Raw genomic sequence first — 19,388 nt, 5'->3', positions numbered from 1 at the left:
GCTTAAATACAGAGGGCTATTTGCATTATCTACTGTGAAAAAGTAAAATTGCACATTACAGGTAGACTCTGTGTGTGTGTGTGTGTATATATATATATATATATATATATATATATATATATATATATATATATATGAGTGATTCCACGCTTCTTATGGGTACTGAAATGGGGACATGAACTTATTTTTAAAAATTCACTTAAAACCATTTCTTTTTTTTACCATCAGGTCACAAAACATGTAATCTTTAATGAATGATATGTTAAAAGATAACTTTAATTTTCTGAGATGTAATAGAAACATATTTATATGCCAAAGTCAGAACGTAACAGAAGTGTTGTGGACATATATATTCTCAATTTTAACAATGTAGAATTACTTTTTGAAACATAGGAAGGTGATGTTTTAGCAAATATAATTAATAAACATGTGTAGTAGAATAAACATACACATTCTTTCAATAAGATTAACATGGTATATAGCTAGATTGTAATTAATTTGTAACAGACGCGAGATGGACAATCGTAACAGAAGTAATGTAACAGACATCATTTTGGAACTCATAGGCTTGACTTTGGCATATAAATATGTTTTTATTACATCTCAGAAAATTAAAGTTATCTTTTAACATCTCATTCATTAAAGAGTACATGTTTTGTGACCTGATGGTAAAAAAAGAAATGGTTTTATCCCCATTTCAGTACCCATAAGCGTGGAATAACTCATATATATGTATATGTGTGTGTGTGTATAAAAATAGTTTAAGGCCAATATTATTGCACATAATTGCATCGATGAGAGATGGCAGAAGTAGTAGTGGTGAAGTAGTGCAAATATAATGTTTTGTTTTGTCTAGTTTTATCACAGTTTTTTTTTTCAAGAACTTGGAGCTTGACTATTTTGTGTGTGAAATTCTCAGGAAATCAGCAGTTTCAGAAATACTCAAACCATCTGACACCAGCGACCATGCCACAGGTAAAGTCACAGAGATCACACTTTTCTCCCCATTCTGGTCTTTGATGCGAACATTAACCGAGTTGTATCTGCATGATTTTACACATTTTGCTGCTGACATATGATTGGCTGATTAGATCACCACATAAATGAGCAGGTGTGCAAATGTTCTTGTGAAAGTGGACGGTGACCTGTCGCTGACAACACTATTTGAATTAAATAAAATTTAAGCAGCTTTAAATATGTTAAAATTGTGCCTACAAGATTTCTGTGGAAACTGATCTGAGGTGACATGTTTCATGTGCAGTGTGTTTGCCTGAAGTATTCACAAGGACTTAACAAAAGATAACAAATTATACATTTGTTCTGCTTTCTTCCCCTCAGGACTGCACATTTCTGTATGTGCAGACTGCAGTAGCAGTCTTCATTTCATCTAAAATCCCTTTAGCAAATTTATTAAATTGTGTCATAAATCATGCTGCTGGGTTTGGAAAATAAGCTGCATTATGTAAATATTCCCAGATGTACGGGTGACTTTCAACATATACATCTGGGTATGTAGTACACTCCTCCTATACACACACACACACACACACACACACACACACACACACACACACACACTACCCTGATGACAAGCAGAAGCTCTGCTCTGTGTGATGTTCCTTACATGTTCTCCTCTGATCTTTTTCATAATTGATCACACACTGTGGGGATATGTTCCTTTTAAAATGAATGTGAGGGTTTTTTCCTCTTGGGTTGGAGCTGTTTGAATGAGTAACAGCATAATTATCAGTTATTTAGGGTGTAACAGATTTAGTTAAGAATTTGAACTAGGTTCTTATACACACTGATCAGACATGACATTAAAACAGATGAAGTGAATAACATTGATTATCTCATTACAGTGGAACTTGTCAAGGGGTGGGATATATTAAGCAGCATAAGAAGAGTCAGTTTTTGAAGTTAATGTGTTGGAAGCAGGAAAAATGGGCAAGCGTAAGGATCTGAGCGACTTTAACAAGGACCAAATTGTGATGGCTCGATGACTGGGTCTGAGCATGTCCAAAATGGCACATCTTGTGAGGTGTTCCCAGTATGCAGTGGTTAGTGCCGACCAAAAGTGGTCCAAGGAAGGATAACCGGTGAACCAGCAACAGGGTCATGGGTGTCGAAGGTTCATTGATTTGCATGGGGCACAAAGGTTAGCCCATATGGTCCAATCCCACAGAAGAGCTACTGTAGCACAAACTGCTGAAAACATTAATGCTGACACCTTTCTGTTTTAGCCAGCATTAACTTTTTTAGCAGTTTGTGCGACAGTAACTCTTCTGTGGGATTGGACCATATGGGCTAGCCTTCATGCCCCATGCAAATCAGTGAGCCTTTGACACCCATAACCCTGTTGCTGGTTCACCGGTTGTCCTTCCTTGGACCACTTTTGGTCGGCACTAACCACTGCATACTGGGAACACCTCACAAGATGTGCCATTTTGGACATGCTCAGACCCAGTCATCAAGCCATCACAATTTGGTCCTTGTTAAAGTCGCTCAGATCCTTACGCTTGCCCATTTTTCCTGCTTCCAACACATCAACTTCAAAAATTGACTGTTCTTATGCTGCTTAATATACCCTGTCGCCAGTTCACCCATATCATCCATGATTGACTGACAGTTATTTGTAATTAATATTTAATTTCAGTCTATAGTTTTGGTAATAAGGTTATACTTTCAAAGTGGCATTGTAAATCAATATCACAATAATGCTGGAAATCATTGTGGGGCAGTGGTGGCTCAATGGTTAAGGCTCTAGGTTACTGATCAGAGGGTTGAAGGTTCATTTCCAATCTGCTACTATTGGGCCCCTGAGTAAAACCCTTAACCCTCTCTGCTCCAGGGGTGCTCCATCATGGCTGACACTGTGCTCCTACGCCAACTTCCTAACAAGCTGGGATATGCAAAGAAAAGTATTTCACTGTGTTGTATATGTGACAAAGGCTTCTTCTTAAATTATTTTTTTTTAAAAAGGAAGAGAGAACTTGCTCTTCTTCTTCCCATGATCTTCAGAAAATTCCTTGGGGAATATTTCAGTTATTTCATATGGGTGAATGTGTTCAACAGGGTTGAGTCAATGTTGAGGGACACACAAAAATATATATTTATTTGTTATAATTGTTGTTGTTTAATTGTGACACAAACAATAATTAAGATGAAAAAAACAGAACTCCAGAGTGTGCATAGGTATTCCCCCCCCCCCCCCCCCCCTTTTTGTATGAAACCCCTAAATAAGAGCTGGTCCAACCAATTCACTTCATAAGTCACATAATTAGTTGATTAAGATCCACCTGTGTGCAGTCAAAGTGTCACATGATCTGTCACATGATGTCTGTATAAATCAACCTGTTGTGGAAGGACTCTGACTCTGCAACACTACTAAGCAAGCAACATGAAAACCAAGGAGCCTCCAAACAGGTCAGAGACAAAGTTGTGAAGTATAGATCAGGGTTGGGTTATAAAAAATATCCCAAGCTTTGAATATCCCAGGGAGCACCATTAAATCCATTATAGCAAAATGGAAAGAATATGACACCATTACAAACCTGACAAGAGAAGGCCGCCCACCAAAAAGGCCGCCCACCAAAACTCACAGACCGGGCAAGGAGGGCATTAATCAGAGATGCAACAAAGACACCAAAGATAACACTGAAGGAGCTGCAAAGATCCACAGCAGAGATGGGAGTATCTGTCCATAGGACCACTTTAAGCCGTACACTCCACAGAGTGGGGCTTTATGGAAGAGTGGCCAGAAAAAAGTAATTGCTTAAGAAAACATGTTTGGAGTTTGCTCAACAGCATGTGGCAGACTCCCCAAACACATGGAAGAAGATTCTCTGGTCAAATGGGACTAAAATTGATCTTTTTGGCCATCATGGGAAATGCCATGTGTGGCACAAACACAACACCCTGAGAACACCATTCCTACAGTGAAGCATGGTGGTGGCAGCATTATGTTGTGGGGATCTTCATCTGCAGGGACAGGAAAGCTGGTCAGGACTGAAGGAAAGATGGATGGCACTAACTACAGGGCAATTCTGGAGGGAAAACCTGTTTGAGTCAGCCAGAGGTTTGAGACTGGGACGAAGGTTCACATTCCAGCAGGACAATGACCCTAAACATACTGCTGAAGCTACGCTGGAGGGGTTTAAAGGAAAACATTTAAATGTCTTAGAATGGCCTAGTCAAAGCCCAGACCTTAATCCAATTGAGAATCTGTGCCATAACTTGAAGATTGCTGTACGCCAACGCAACCCATCTAACTTGAAGGAGTTGGAGCAGTTTTGCCTTGAGGAATGAGCCAAAATCCCAGTGCTAAGCTAATAGAGACATATCTCAAGAGACAATAATTTTCACCTTTAAAGTGGTAGGCATGTTGTGTAAATCAAATGCTGCTAACCCCCCCAAAATATCCTTTTTAATTCCAACTTGTAATGTGATAAAACAGGACAAACACCAAGGGGGATGAATACTTTTGCAAAACACTTATATATAAAATGGGGGACTCACAGAGAATTTTTTTTCCAAGCATGAGATGTTAAATGTTATAGTGACATGTTAATGAAAAATGTTAGAAAATTCTGAAGTATTGTAATGATTATACTCCTAGCCAAAGTGCAGATACGGTGTACTGGGACAGACTAGAATACTGTTCCTGAACTATTTTAGTCAGTGTTGCCTCATGGTTACATTGCAGTCCATTTGTTTTTGAGTTACACAATGAATGCCGAGATCCCATCCATGTTTTTTTCACAATATTGAAGCTCTCATCATGAGTGATCTTATTTCCTGCTCCTCTATCAATATATGCACATTTTAATCTAAGTATTAGTCATTAGGTCATGGACTCTGTGTCCAGCACTCAAAGGAAATCAGGCACATCTGTCTCCCATTTCCATGACCCACTTCATTCCAATATTGCCTTTTTTGCATTCAAAGATTTCTGCACTGAAGCAGAGGAGCTTACAGTTTCCTTATGAGTGGGGTTTTTTTTATTATTATTACGTTGTAGGGAAAATGTGCTTGCTCTTATCAAGCGAATATTGTGAGGAATGCACAAAGGACCTATCAAGTCTTTGATCTGGCCAACGAGGTCCTCCAGCTTTAGGCGATCGTGCAGGGGCTTTAGAGGAGAGCCGGGTGCGTGACTGGTGGAATCTCTCTCCTTTGGATCCAATAGCTGTTGTTATTGCATGATAGAAGTGGTATTAGAAGAGGGATTGTGCTCTGAATACTTGACTCGACACAGCAGCTTTGGAATCTTCATGCCACTGCTTCCTATTATATTGTTTTTGGTAACATGCAGAAATTGAATTTGTTTCTTTCTTGAAGCCTGAGGATGTGAAGCAAATGAATAGACTGTGCCTGGCCATTTGGAAGTCTGAGGAGTGATAGAGTTGGCCTAAAGAGTTCTGCTGGTGACATCCCCACTTAATAAATATAACATGTGGCCAAGAATCAGTAAGACCATGATTAAAATTCAGATCATTAAGTTGGGTGAATGAGATAATTAAGTTGTAGCCTGTTACATGAAGGAACAAGATCATTGTTGGTCACACCTGAGTAGCATAAAAATGATCTTGTTCCAAGTTGTGGCCACTGTGTAGTAACACAAGGGCACAAGATAATTAAGTCAATTTCATGACTTAGTAAAACAAAGGAATGAGAATTAAGTCATGGTCGTGACTTATGGCCCTTTTCCACTACCCTTTTTCAGCTCACTTCAGCCCGACACGGCTCGCGTTTTGACTACCTCAGAGCGGCGCGACTCAGCTCGCTTCAGCCCTACTCAGCACCCAAAACTCGCACGGTTTTGGAGTGGGGCTGAAGCGAGCCAAACCAAGCCGAGTGGGGCTAGGGGCGTGAGGAGACACTCCCCTGTGCACTGATTGGTGAGGAGGAGTGTCCTCACATGCCCACACACGCCCCGCGAGCACACTGGGATCTGTAAACACCGTAAACCCAGAAGAAGAAGAATTACGAATTACGAGAATTATGAAGCCTTATGCGCCTCGCCTCATCTATACGCTCTTGCCAGTATCTGTTGGCGTTGTCGGTGACAACAAGCCACAGCACCAAGACCAGCAACACTAACGACTCCATGTCCTCCATGTTTATTGTTTACTATCCGGGTCGTGAGACTACCGCTTAAAAGATCACTGATGTCACTGTTTGCGCCGCCTAACGACATCACGTGACGTCCACCCACTTTCGCTAACTCCACCCAATGTGTCCACCCACTTCCAGCCAGCACGGTTCAGCGCGGTTGTAGTCAAAATGCAACCCCAACAGCCCCACTCAGCTCGACTCAGCCCAACTCAGCACCGCACGGCTCAGCCCAACGCAGCCACGTTGGTAGTGGAAAAGCGGCAATAGTAACATGGAGGAATGAGAAGTCATGGGCTTGACTTAGTAACATGGAGGAATGAGACAATTTAGGCATGGTCTTGACTTAGTAACATGGAGGAATGCAGGTCTTTAGATTACACTAATTTGGGCACATCCAAGGAGCGAAGCGACTGCGCGAACGAGCGTAGCGAGTGAGGGGCAGTGTTGCCAGATACTGCTGACGTTTTCCAGCCCAAAATATGTTCAAAACCCGCCAAAATGCACTTGATGCCTATCTTGTAAAGCAAAAATATGCAGCTAAAGACCAGTATACTATTTGTAAATCGAACAACAATGCAAACAACTTCTAAATAGCAACATGAGACCGTCAGTGCTGGAAGTGAAAAATCTGCTGTCTGGTACTCGGCTCCATATGGTTGAATCAGATTATAACTTTGCAATCATCTGCTGTGTTCTGAATCCTACATGCACCAGTAGGTGACGCACACGCATAATATTCTGTAGGCTATGTTAGGCTACGATGCATATCTAACATCTGCATTGCTGAGGTTATTTATTTTTTATTTGTCTTTTATTTATTTATCTTTTTATTTATCCTGTTTGTTTCATTAATTTTATAGGCCTAGTTATTCTGCTTAATTTATTTTTGTTACATCCATGTATTTTCTTCATCTGTTATCCTGATTTTTGTGGATTTGTTAGATTGTACCTGTTTTATATACTTCAGTTTAAAAAACAGTTAGGCTACGATGCATGGCTGAATGTAACATGAGAAGAGAAAATGGAGAATTGATTGTGTCATTCTTATTTACTAGTTTGAGTTCAGTTTCTGCACTACATTACACACATTCATATTAGTCTTACAGTTACATCGACATTTTTGTTTAAATAATACTTAATGAGATTAATGTTTATTGTTAATGATTAATTTAGGCCAATGCTCGATTTTGGTTGTTTAAAATACCTAAGGGGTACTGGGTAAACTAGGTCTATGACTCGCCTCAGTTGACCAAAGAGAGCTGTTTTTCCTGATTTCCTTCGCATATTCAAGAACATAGGGGCGGTGTTCTGATAAACTGTCCTACACGTCAATGCGTCCTACAAAGCCCCACTGCGCATGTGCAGAGCACAAAACGTCATTTCTTGGCATTTGAACAGATTTTTGTCCTACATCAGCTGTGCTATAAACGGTGCAGAATAAACGGTGCAGATTAACGGCGTGCATTCAGTCTTTACTACTTAATCTAACATAATGCTGATTTCTAACCATTGCGTGAGTCTTGCAATACATCTGAAATATCTCCCTGAAATATCGCTGTGTGTGTGAGAGCCTGGTGTGCTGTGTGTGCGTGTGTGCCATTTGAGACATCCAAAATGTAATCAGTTTTGTAAGATTTGGTGCAAATCCGTAAACCTGTTCAAAACAAAGTTGGCCATCTTGAAGTGTTCCAGTAAAATGAAATTATTCAAAATTAGTTGTGGAAGTTTGTTTTCTGTGTGCTGTTGCGTCGCCAGACAAGGAGAATGGCTGGATGAATAGGAGAAAGGTAAAACTCAGTTATTTAACTCGAGTGGAGGTGGAGAAAATGAGTTTAATTCCAGAAATGGTGGACTGACACTTTAAGTGGAATGTTATGCTTCTCTGGGTTGGATGTGTTAAATGAAAGTAAGCTTTAAAAAAAGTTATTGACTGAATGAAAACTGTATTGATGCTCCAATATGTTACGCCGTTTTATGTCTTGCAATAAAAATAACATAACATTTAATTACATTACATTGTGTCAGGGGCGGCACGGTGGTGTAGTGGCTAGCGCTGTCGCCTCACAGCAAGAAGGTCCTGGGTTCGAGCCCCGGGGCCGGCGAGGGCCTTTCTGTGTGGAGTTTGCATGTTCTCCCCGTGTCCACGTGGGTTTCCTCCGGGTGCTCCGGTTTCCCCCACAGTCCAAAGACATGCAGGTTAGGTTAACTGGTGACTCTAAATTGAGCGTAGGTGTGAATGTGAGTGTGAATGGTTGTCTGTGTCTATGTGTCAGCCCTGTGATGACCTGGCGACTTGTCCAGGGTGTACCCCGCCTTTCGCCCATAGTCAGCTGGGATAGGCTCCAGCTTGCCTGCGACCCTGTAGAAGGATAAAGCGGCTAGAGATAATGAGATGAGATGAGACATTGTGTCAGTGAGACATTAATTGTTCAAGTTGCTGATACTTACAAACTATAAGTAAGGTGTAGATTCTGCAAATAAACCTTACGATCAGGAATTAGGTCCCCATTACACAGCTGAAAGTAAGAGAAACCCATTTAACACCAGTAAACACAACTTTGCTCCAAGTAACCTTTACTAGCTGGTATGAAGTAAACATTACTAGTTGGTTTTAAGCAACCTCAACATTCAAGTTCCAAGTAAGGATAGCAAATATTTTCAGTGGAGATTACTTTTAAACGTAAAGTAAAGATAACTTGAAAGAGAACAAGTTATATTACTTCATTTATTTGAGGCAACGAGTTTCCACCTTTTTTTCAAGTAAGCTTAACTTGTTCTTTTTTACAGTGAGTGTAGTATATTCTGGTGGGGTCATTTGAATTGTCAAAACTTCCTACATTCATATGTTAATGGAAAGGCATATTCTGATGGTCATTGAGTTGTCAGAAAGTCCTGCATTCATATATTAAAGTAAAAGAATATTCTGACGAGGTCGTTTGAACTGTCAGAACGTCCTACACTCCTATTTTAATGTAGAAGCATATGTCAGCACACCCTACATTCATATATTGTAAAAACATATTCCGATGGTCATTTGAATAGTCAGAACGTCCTACTTACTGTAGAAGCATATTCTGACGTGGTCATATGAGTTGTCAGAACGTCCTGCGGCGTCATTTGAATTGTAAGAACGTCCTACACTCATATTTTAATGTAGAAGCATATTCTGAAGGGGTCTTTTGAATTGTCAGAACATCCTACATTCATTTATTAATGCAGAAGCATATTCTGATGGGGTCATATGAGTTGTGAGAACGTCCTGCGGCGTCATTTGAATTGTAATAACGTCCTACACTCATTTTAATAGAGCAAATGGTACTTGTGAATAGTGACCAAAAAAAAATATTAATTCTACATATTCTGACAGGGTCAATTGAAGAGTCAGAGCATCCTAGAGTCATATGAATGTAAAAGCATATGACGGAGTCGTTTGAATTGTCAGAACGTCCTACATTCATATGAATTCTGACAGGGTTGGTGGACGTTGTATCAATGTAGAAGCATGTTCTTTGCAGAGGGAAAAACCGCGAACTATGACTTAAAGTTAAAGTTGAATCACACTAGGATTTCCTGCAATGTAGGACTGCTTGACAGACATGTCTGACATTCCCTCCTACCGTAGGACGCTTCGCGGATGTAGGACCGTTTATCAGAACAGCGGCACGGTGGTGTAGTGGTTAGTGCTGTTGCCTCACAGCAAGAAGGTCCGGGTTCGAGCCCCGCGGCCGGCGAGGGCCTTTCTGTGTGGAGTTTGCATGTTCTCCCCGTGTCCGCGTGGGTTTCCTCCGGGTGCTCCGGTTTCCCCCACAGTCCAAAGACATGCAGGTTAGGTTAACTGGTGACTCTAAATTGACCGTAGGTGTGAATGTGAGTGTGAATGGTTGTCTGTGTCTATGTGTCAGCCCTGTGATGACCTGGCGACTTGTCCAGGGTGTACCCCGCCTTTCGCCCGTAGTCAGCTGGGATAGGCTCCAGCTTGCCTGCGACCCTGTAGGACAGGATAAAGCAGCTACAGATAATGAGATGAGATGAGATATTCAAGAACATCATTCGGCTTAGGTTTCTCTCCCATCTCTGCTTTCTAGTGAAACTATATAAACATCTGATAAAAACCGTCCGAACTAACGTCAAACCCGCCCAATTTTTGTCAACCAGCCCAAGCCATTTTTTGCCCGCAAAGTAGAATTCAAAACCGCCCAATCTGGCAACACTGGGAGGGGGGTTTCCCCCCTTCCGTGTGTGGAAGAAAATTTCTGATTGCAGGTCAAATTTCCTCTCACAGAGGTTTCAGATGTCTAAATTGATCAGAATGATAGTATGAATTTTTACCTTTTTTGAAGCAGGTATGAGTTAGACGGCGGCTCTCATGAGTGTCGCTTTGCTTGTTGTGCGAGCGTCCTGTAGTAATGGGCCGTCCACGCGGCATCGTAGCTTCCAGAAAATCAAAGCAGAAATGCTAGCATACGAGTCAATGGCAGATGCCTTAACCAATCAAACCTCGGGAATCCAACTTCCGCCGATCAGGAAAGAGACTGGTACCTTTCTGAGTGGGTTATAGGTAATGTTCCGTCGCTTGCTTGACATTTTCGGTCAATTTTGGAAATAACTTAATTGTTTTGATCGGAAATCGGAATGATCAAGGTGTGATAAAGATGCGTATCAGCCCTTTTTTCCTTGATTAATTTGTAGACGCTAATTTGGGCGCATTTAATTTGGGCACACCGTTAAACGGCCTGGCCAAGGTGTAATTTAAAGACCTGGAATGAGAGAATTTAGTCATGGTCATGACTTAGTAACATGGAGGAATGAGAAGTCATGGTCATGTCTTAGTAACATGGAGGAATGAGAAGTCATGGTTGTGACTTAGTAACATGAAGGAATGACAAGTCATGATCATGACTTAGTAACATGGAGGAATGAGAAGTCATGGTCATGTCTTAGTAACATGGAGGAATGAGAAGTCATGGTCATGACTTAGTAACATGAAGGAATGAGAAGTCATGGTTGTGACATGTAACATGGATGAATGAGACAATTTAGTCATGGTCATGACTTAGTAATGTGAAGGAATGACAAGTCATGGTTGTGACTTAGTAACATGGATGAATGAGACAATTTAGTCATGGTCATGACTTTTTTTTTTCCCCGTTTCCGTTTCCGGTTGAGAGTACGTCGTGCGTGTTCTGGCTGCCGCTTCTCACCAGAGCTTTTTTATTTTATTTTATTTCTTTTTCTATTTTTTTTTGTGTGTGTTTGTGTAGTTTGATGTTTGTTTGAGTGTTTTGTCCGCCGGTTGTGGTGTAGCTCCGGACCTAGTTTTGGGCGTCGGTTCCCTCCAGGCCTTGGTTCGCCGTGGGCGATGCCTGCGCTCCTAGCTATGGACTGCAGTGAGCTCGTTGCTCATTTTACATCGTGGTTGTCCAGCGCTCTGTGCTTTAACGCTTGGCATAATGTTCCGAGCAATGTTGCTCGGTGGTGTCGCGGCGGCTGTGCAGGCGGTTTGGGACACACCAGCGCTATGCGTGGCGGAGCTTCTCTGCTCGCTGTGTGGATCCACGCCGTGGTGTTCGAGTGATGTTGTTGACGGCGTCACGGCGGCGGTGCTGGAGATGTGGGACTTGTTTTCGTGCGCCTTTTGGTGGGACTGTGGCTGCTACACCACGGGAATTACATCCTGACCCCTACTTGGTGGACTTTTTACTTTTTATTTATTTATTATCTTTTTATTTATTTATTTATTTTTCTTTCCTTGTCTATAATTGTAAAGTGTCCTTGGTTTTTTTTTGAAAGGCGCTATATAAATTTAACTTCTCATCTCATTATCTCTAGCTGCTTTATCCTGTTCTACAGGGTCGCAGGCAAGCTGGAGCCTATCCCAGCTGACTACGGGCGAAAGGCGGGGTACACCCTGGACAAGTCGCCAGGTCATCACAGGGCTGACACATAGACACAGACAACCATTCACACTCACATTCACACCTACGGTCAATTTAGAGTCACCAGTTAACCTAACCTGCATGTCTTTGGACTGTGGGGGAAACCGGAGCACCCGGAGGAAACCCACGCGGACACGGGGAAAACATGCAAACTCCACACAGAAAGGCCCTCGCCGGCCACGGGGCTCGAACCCGGACCTTCTTGCTGTGAGGCGACACTGCTAACCACTACACCACCGTGCCGCCCCTAAATTTAACTTATTAGTAGTAGTAGTAGTAGTAGTAGTAACATGAAGGAATGACAAGTCATGATCATGACTTAGTAACATGGAAGAATGACAAGTCATGGTCATGATTTAGTAACATGAAGGAATGAGAAGTCATGGTCATGATTTAGTAACATGAAGGAATGAGAAGTCATGGTCGTGACTTAGTAACATGGAGGAATGACAAGTCATGGTCATGATTTAGTAACATGAAGGAATGAGAAGTCATAATCATGACTTAGTAACATGGAGGAATGACAAGTCATGGTCATGACTTAGTAACATGGAGGAATGAGAGAATTTAGTCATGGTCATGACTTAGTAACATGGAGGAATGACAAGTCATGGTTGTGACTTAGTAACATGGATGAATTAGATAATTTAGTCATGGTCATGACTTAGTAACATGAAGGAATGACAAGTCATGATCATGACTTAGTAACATGGAGGAATGAGAAGTCATGGTCATGACTTAGTAACATGGAGGAATGAGAAGTCATGGTCATGATATAGTAGCATGAAGGAATGAGACTATTAAGTCGTGGCTACTATTTAGTCACATGATGAAATGAGATAATTCAGTTATGGTCATGACTGAATAAAATAAAGAACGAGATATTTAAGTCATGGCCTCTATTTAGTCACATGATGAAATTATGTAATTAAATCATGGTCATGACTTACTAACATGAATTTATTAATTGTGAGAGCTATATTACATTGTTTTTCAAAAGTAAAAGTCAGTTTATTGTGACAATTATGAAAATTAGTCACACCTTATTGAGTCATGGCCAGGCATGTGAATAAGTTATTCATACTTTTTTTTTCTTTTCTTTTTTTTAAATGATTTGAGGATGTGGCAGCATGGTGGTGTAGTGGTTAGCGCTGTCGCCTCACAGCAAGAAGGTCCTGAGTTCAAGCCCAGCGGCCGACGAGGGCCTTTCTGTGCGGAGTTTGCATGTTCTCCCCGTGTCCGCATGGGTTTCAATTGACCGTAGGTGTGAATGTGAGCATGAATGGTTGTTTGTCTCTGTGTCAGCCCTGTGATGACCTGGCGACTTGTCCAGGGTGTACCCTGCCTCTCACCCATAGTCAGCTGGGATAGGCTCCAGCTTGCCTGCGACCCTGTAGAACAGGATGGATGGATGGATGGATTTGAGGATGTCGCTAGCAGGACTCTGTACTAACCTGACTTTAAGATCAATTTCATTAATATGCTCACACATGCTCTGATCCATCCAGTCATTCATTCTATAGCACTTATCCATCAGGGTTTTGGGGGAAGCTGGAGCCAATCTGAGCTGACTTCGGGTGAACGGTGGGGTACACCCTTGACAGGTCACCAATATAGTTCAGGGCTAACACAGAGACAAACAACCACTCACATTCACACCTATGGGCAGTTTAGAGTCGCCAGCTGACCGAATCCACGTCTTTGGACTGTGGGAGGAAACTGGAGCACCTGGAGGAAACTCGCGCACACACACGGGGAGAACATGCAAACTCCACATACTAAGGCTTCAGTCAGCCATGAGGTTCAAACCCAGAACCTTCTTGCTGTGAGGCGACAGTGCTAACCACTGCACCACCGCCCACATGCTCTCGTATAAACCTAAAATATGTATTCTGCTCATACTGAATATATCAGCATGTATACATGCAGACTTCATGCTTACATGGACTTTCAGCCTGTCATCAATATCCTGGGCAACAATAAGGACTGCACAGATACAGCACCGAGATTAAGTAATGATTAATTTTATCCTTTGCTGAGTGTAGCGTCTTAGATCGCTTCAGTAATAAAAACTCATTTTGGTACTTTTTCATCACTGCACCATATTCATACCATTTTTTTCACAGTGAATGGAGGACACTATTATTCATTAAGCTGTCTAAATGCAAAAAAAAGTACTGGGGATATATAACAGGCATTGTTATCACGTGATGATTTATGTTTTCATAAGCAGGACTACAAAATACTTTCATCTCAACTCGCTTCATTAAAAACTGCAGAATACCACCATAATTCTCTCATGTTCCCGTTTATATCTAAAGCAGAATCAAATACAATTTATACCCTGGGCCAAATTTATATTCATGAAAGAGTTTTATCCCAGCACTGAAGTGATTATTTTAGTGATAATAATATTATAATGGTGGAGAAATGTGTATAAACTTTAGTTTCTGGAAGGTTAGGACTGCTTGTCCCTGAGGGAAATCATTAGTTCCACAGACAGAAACAACACCAAAACAAAAAAATATGAAAGTATAACTATTATATATGAACATAGTCTGACGCCTCTGCCAATTTGATTTTTCCTTGTACACTTTGTAAAAATCTTTCTGGAAAAAGTTGTCTTCCTTCTGTTCTTCAGTGGATTGGAAAGCACGCTTAAGCCACAGCTGTGACAGGAAATTGGGGAAAATTAATGGAGCGATGTCTAGCCAAGTCGCACCGTAATAATATGCAAAGCTGTGTGTTTCTGTTCGATCAAAAACTATAGTTGCAGTCAGAAGTTTACATACACTCATCTTGGACATGAGTGTCATGGCAATATTGGGATTTCAATGATTTCTCTGAACTGTTCTTTTTTTCTGGAATGATTGTACAACATACATCTTTAGTAGAAAAAAAGATTTCATTTATTTTGAGTTTTCTATAATCAACGCAGGGTCAAAATTATATATACAGGGTCAGAAGTATACATCCACCAGCTTAGATTAATAACTCTGTGGTGCTGAAAGTTTTAAAATGTCTTTTAATTTGCCATAGCCAAGGCTTCTTTTTATCGTATTGTATTTTACTTTATTTCTATTAAAGATGTACATTGTACAATCATTCTTCCCCAGAAAAGGAACAGTTGAAAGAAATAATTGAAAACCTAATATTGCCATGGCATTCATGTCCATGAGGATTGTATGTAAACTTCTGACTGTAGCTGTGTTTTCTGGTAGAAAAACATCTGCGTGTGTTGACGAGCTACTGACTACTAAAACACAGGTCAAGCAAATCAGGCGTCTTTCCAGCTGGTAAATGTTAGGACTACTACATTGTAGATACATTTTGGTTTTGTTTTCTTTCTTTCTTCATAAAATCTCAAGCATGTATTGCACTATTTATTCAAGTCTTAAGAAAGTGGAAAAATAATTTATCGACTGGCAAAGATGGTGTAGCAGTTTGACCAGCTGGGCCTGCACTTTGGCTGTTGGTAGCTGGTCAGCTGAAGCTGGATTTTTCAGCAGGGAGAATAAATACTGCATTTGACTAAATGACGTAACTTGTAAATTTCCAACCTCGGAAAAACAAAAAAATATTCGGAATTCCTACTTGGGAATTTTTTGCTGATGGTCTCCTCAATTCTGAGTTCAGCAAGTAATGTTAGATCAGCATGGATCAGCACAGCGCCAGTATTAAACAAAGTTCTTACCTTTAAATCTGATATACTGTGTATAGATGGATGTTTGCTTTAGGTCAATTAACATAGACAGATTAGTTTGTTACACTACCGTTCAAAAGTTTGGGGTCACCCAGACAATTTTGTGTTTTCCATGAAAAGTCACACTTTTATTTCCCACCATAAGTTGTAAAATGAATAGAAAATATAGTCAAGCCATTTTTCTGGCCATTTTGAGCATTTAATCGACCCCACAAATGTGATGCTCCAGAAACTCAATCTGCTCAAAGGAAGGTCAGTTTTATAGCTTCTCTAAAGAGCTCAACTGTTTTCAGCTGTGCTAACATGATTGTACAAGGGTTTTCTAATCATCCATTAGCCTTCTGAGGCAATGAGCAAACACATTGTACCATTAGAACACTGGAGTGAGAGTTGCTGGAAATGGGCCTCTATACACCTATGGAGATATTGCACCAAAAACCAGACATTTGCAGCTAGAATAGTCATTTACCACATTAGCAATGTCTCATCTCATCTCATTATCTCTAGCCGCTTTATCCTGTTCTACAGGGTCGCAGGCAAGCTGGAGCCTATCCCAGCTGACTACGGGCGAAAGGCGGGGTACACCCTGGACAAGTCGCCAGGTCATCACAGGGCTGACACATAGACACAGACAACCATTCACACTCACACCTACGGTCAATTTAGAGTCACCAGTTAACCTAACCTGCATGTCTTTGGACTGTGGGGGAAACCGGAGCACCCGGAGGAAACCCACGCGGACACGGGGAGAACATGCAAACTCCACACAGAAAGGCCCTCGCCGGCCCCGGGGCTCGAACCCAGGACCTTCTTGCTGTGAGGCGACAGCGCTAACCACTACACTACCGTGCCGCCCCACATTAGCAATGTATAGAGTGGATTTCTGATTAGTTTAAAGTGATCTTCATTGAAAAGAACAGTGATTTTCTTTCAAAAATAAGGACATTTCAAAGAAACCCCAAACTTTTGAACGGTAGTGTAACTCTAAAACTATGGCTATACATTTAGCTGTTCTGAGGAGGAAAATATATCACTCATCACCATTATCTGGCCAGCTTGTTGCTCGCAGAAGACAAACATGGAGGCAACTGATTGAAGTTTTTCACACTTTGTAGTCGGAAGGAAGGAAGGAAGGAAGGAAGGAAGGAAGGAAAAAAAACAATTCCAAACTCCAACTTCCCACTCCTGAGATCAGTCAAATGCAGCATTTGGGAAGGTAAACTGTTGAACTGGAAGCTCTGCAAAATTACATTTGGGTGAAAATTAAAGTGTCTCGCCTTAAATGCACTCATCATTGAGCCGAAGTGAAATTAAAAGGATGTGTTTTCCTTTTTCCAACATGGTCTCGCACACTCACAAAGTCTGGGGTGAAGTTACTGTTTGTAAGTTTTCTATCGTATGAAATCGAACAAAATCTGACTAAAATACTGGTTTTGTTATTGTTATAAAAAAAGAAAAACTTTAATTCATGAAAACTAATAGGAAGCATGTGTATAAAGATTGAACATTAAAATGCACAGATTGGTAGATTACCCCAGAATAGATAGCCCTGCAAAAAAAAAAAAGTTTGAGTCATACTCTTTTCATCTCTGCTGAGTGTGACACTCTTAGGGAAAAAGGGTTTCGTTAAATGTTTTCAGCTTCCTAAAGATGTTCTACTTGAAACTGTCTCTAAAAAGGAAACCATCTGCTGTGAGGTTCTAAGCAGAACCATTCTCTAGAGGGACAACCTGAAGAACCTTAAAAGTGAAGTGATTTTCAGACTACTGAAAAATATCTTCTTGACATTAATCTGAAATAGAAATAGGCCTGGGCCTGTTTGCACATAAACTGTCGACTAATAAGTGGGAGATTGATGGTGTTTACATGTAAATGCTACACAAAAAGCAACTCCTAAAAGGTACAGGATACAGGTTGTGTGTAATGCATGTCAGATTTCTATTGACTGTTTTAAACAGCATCCTTTTAAAGAAACTAAAGCTAATCCCCTCAAAGTGAATGACCTTAAATCTTTGTTTCATGTCCTACACTATCAGCCTGCATGCATGGCTTAAAGGTTATAATCAGACTGGGTGTGAAATGAGGAGTGACTAACATAACCCAGACCTGAGTCGTCGCACAATGCGTCTCTCAACAGAACACGGAACAGCAGTCTTGCTAAGAGCAGTGTGCTTTCTATAAGGTGACATGCCAGGCAGAAAACAAATCCTATGAGATTCATGGCCACATCACCCCAAGTCACCGTCTGCCAGCATATTCACTCATCACCCCTTTTTTTAAAATATGCACCCTGTTTTATTTGTTATCTTTGTATTTACATCCCCTTTCCTTCTCTCCATGTTCTTTGTCTTCTGTCCTCCTCAGTGACAGCTGAGCCTCCCGGCTCTGGACGAGATTAAGTGTGTGCGTGTGTGTGGTACAACACGTCAAGATTGATTAGTCTCAGATCCACAGATGGACAGGAGAGCACCCAGTGGCCAACATCCGATTGAGGTGCAGTCTTTCGGCTACACCGACAGCTGGGGATCAATCCCCAAGAAGGTTGAAAGGACTCTACATGTATGCGTGGCCGTTATTATGCAGAAAAATCCTCAGCTGGCCAAAATGAGTGGTTTAAACAACATGCCAAGTAAGGGGGGGTATAGCAGAGAGCTTTACCACCTGTTCCTCTCTCTAGGGACGGCTGTGGCCACGCAGCAAAGGGTGAAGCTGAGATTTCCCAGAACACAAGTAGGTTAGCACAGGATTATATACAAGCATGTGTAATCGTGGAAATCGATTATATACATAAAAATGGCATGCCAAAACATATTGTATGTATTATGAATGAATGAATGAATGAATGAATTCATTCATTCATTCATATCCCAGAGTTGAAGCTGTTCTGTACGGAGGAAAGGGCTAAAATTCCTCCAAGCCGGTGTGCAGGACTGATCAACAGTTACCGGAAACGTTTAGTTACAGTTATTGCTGCACAAGGGGGTCACACCAGATACTGAAAGCAAAGGTTCACATACTTTTGCTGATTACATCCATATTGTATGTATTACAAATGAAGTATAGTGGATGTATTAAAAAATTCAGAAATACTGCTGCAGTCAAAATCTTAACATTATAACAGTAACTAGAGCTTAAATCATTGAGGAGGGGGGCTTTTTTCAGAAACATAAAAGGAAATAAAATAAAAATATCATTGTAAACCTTGTAATTACTAATACAAGTAAATTTAATTTAATGTCTTCTTTAGCTCGACAACAAATTGTCACTGGAAATATTCCTCGCAACACACTTCGATAATTTTCTCTCTTGTCCTGGATTTAACCGACTTTGATGTTTTTTGTTTTGTTTTAATATATACAGTGATGCTTGAAAGTTTGTGAACCCTTTAGAATTTTCAATATTTCTGCATAAATATGACCTAAAACATCATCAGATTTTCACACAAGTCCTAAAAGTAGATAAAGAGAACCCAGTTAAACAAACGAGTGGCAAAAGGATGTGAACCTTTGCTTTCAGTATCTGGTGTGACCCCCTTGTGCAGCAATAACTGCAACTAAACATTTCCAGTAATTGTTGATCAGTCCTGCACACCGGCTTGGAGGAATTTTAGCCCATTCCTCCGTACAGAACAG

The 19,388-nt window shown here is 40.9% G+C and overlaps 1 protein-coding gene across 2 annotated transcripts in view; it reads left to right on the top strand.

The window, feature by feature from the left end:
- The window catches only part of tmtc2b (transmembrane O-mannosyltransferase targeting cadherins 2b), a 462,924-nt gene that overhangs the window by 343,139 nt on the left and 100,397 nt on the right, over positions 1 to 19,388 (top strand). Inside the window, exons 12-13 of one of the 2 annotated variants that reach the window (XM_060923688.1) lie at positions 920 to 975; positions 18,121 to 18,379. In XM_060923688.1, coding sequence (XP_060779671.1) covers positions 920 to 955 — 36 coding nt within the window. In that variant the 3' untranslated portion in view covers positions 956 to 975; positions 18,121 to 18,379. Of the gene's footprint in view, positions 1 to 919; positions 976 to 18,120; positions 18,380 to 19,388 lie in introns of those variants that run through there. The other variant, XM_060923687.1, reaches the window with a different exon arrangement.

The sequence above is a fragment of the Neoarius graeffei genome, chromosome 6 (assembly GCF_027579695.1).
Source record: "Neoarius graeffei isolate fNeoGra1 chromosome 6, fNeoGra1.pri, whole genome shotgun sequence".
NCBI lineage: Eukaryota > Metazoa > Chordata > Actinopteri > Siluriformes > Ariidae > Neoarius > Neoarius graeffei.
Note: the sequence above shows the minus strand (reverse complement) of the source record. Positions and strands in the feature narration are given on the sequence as shown.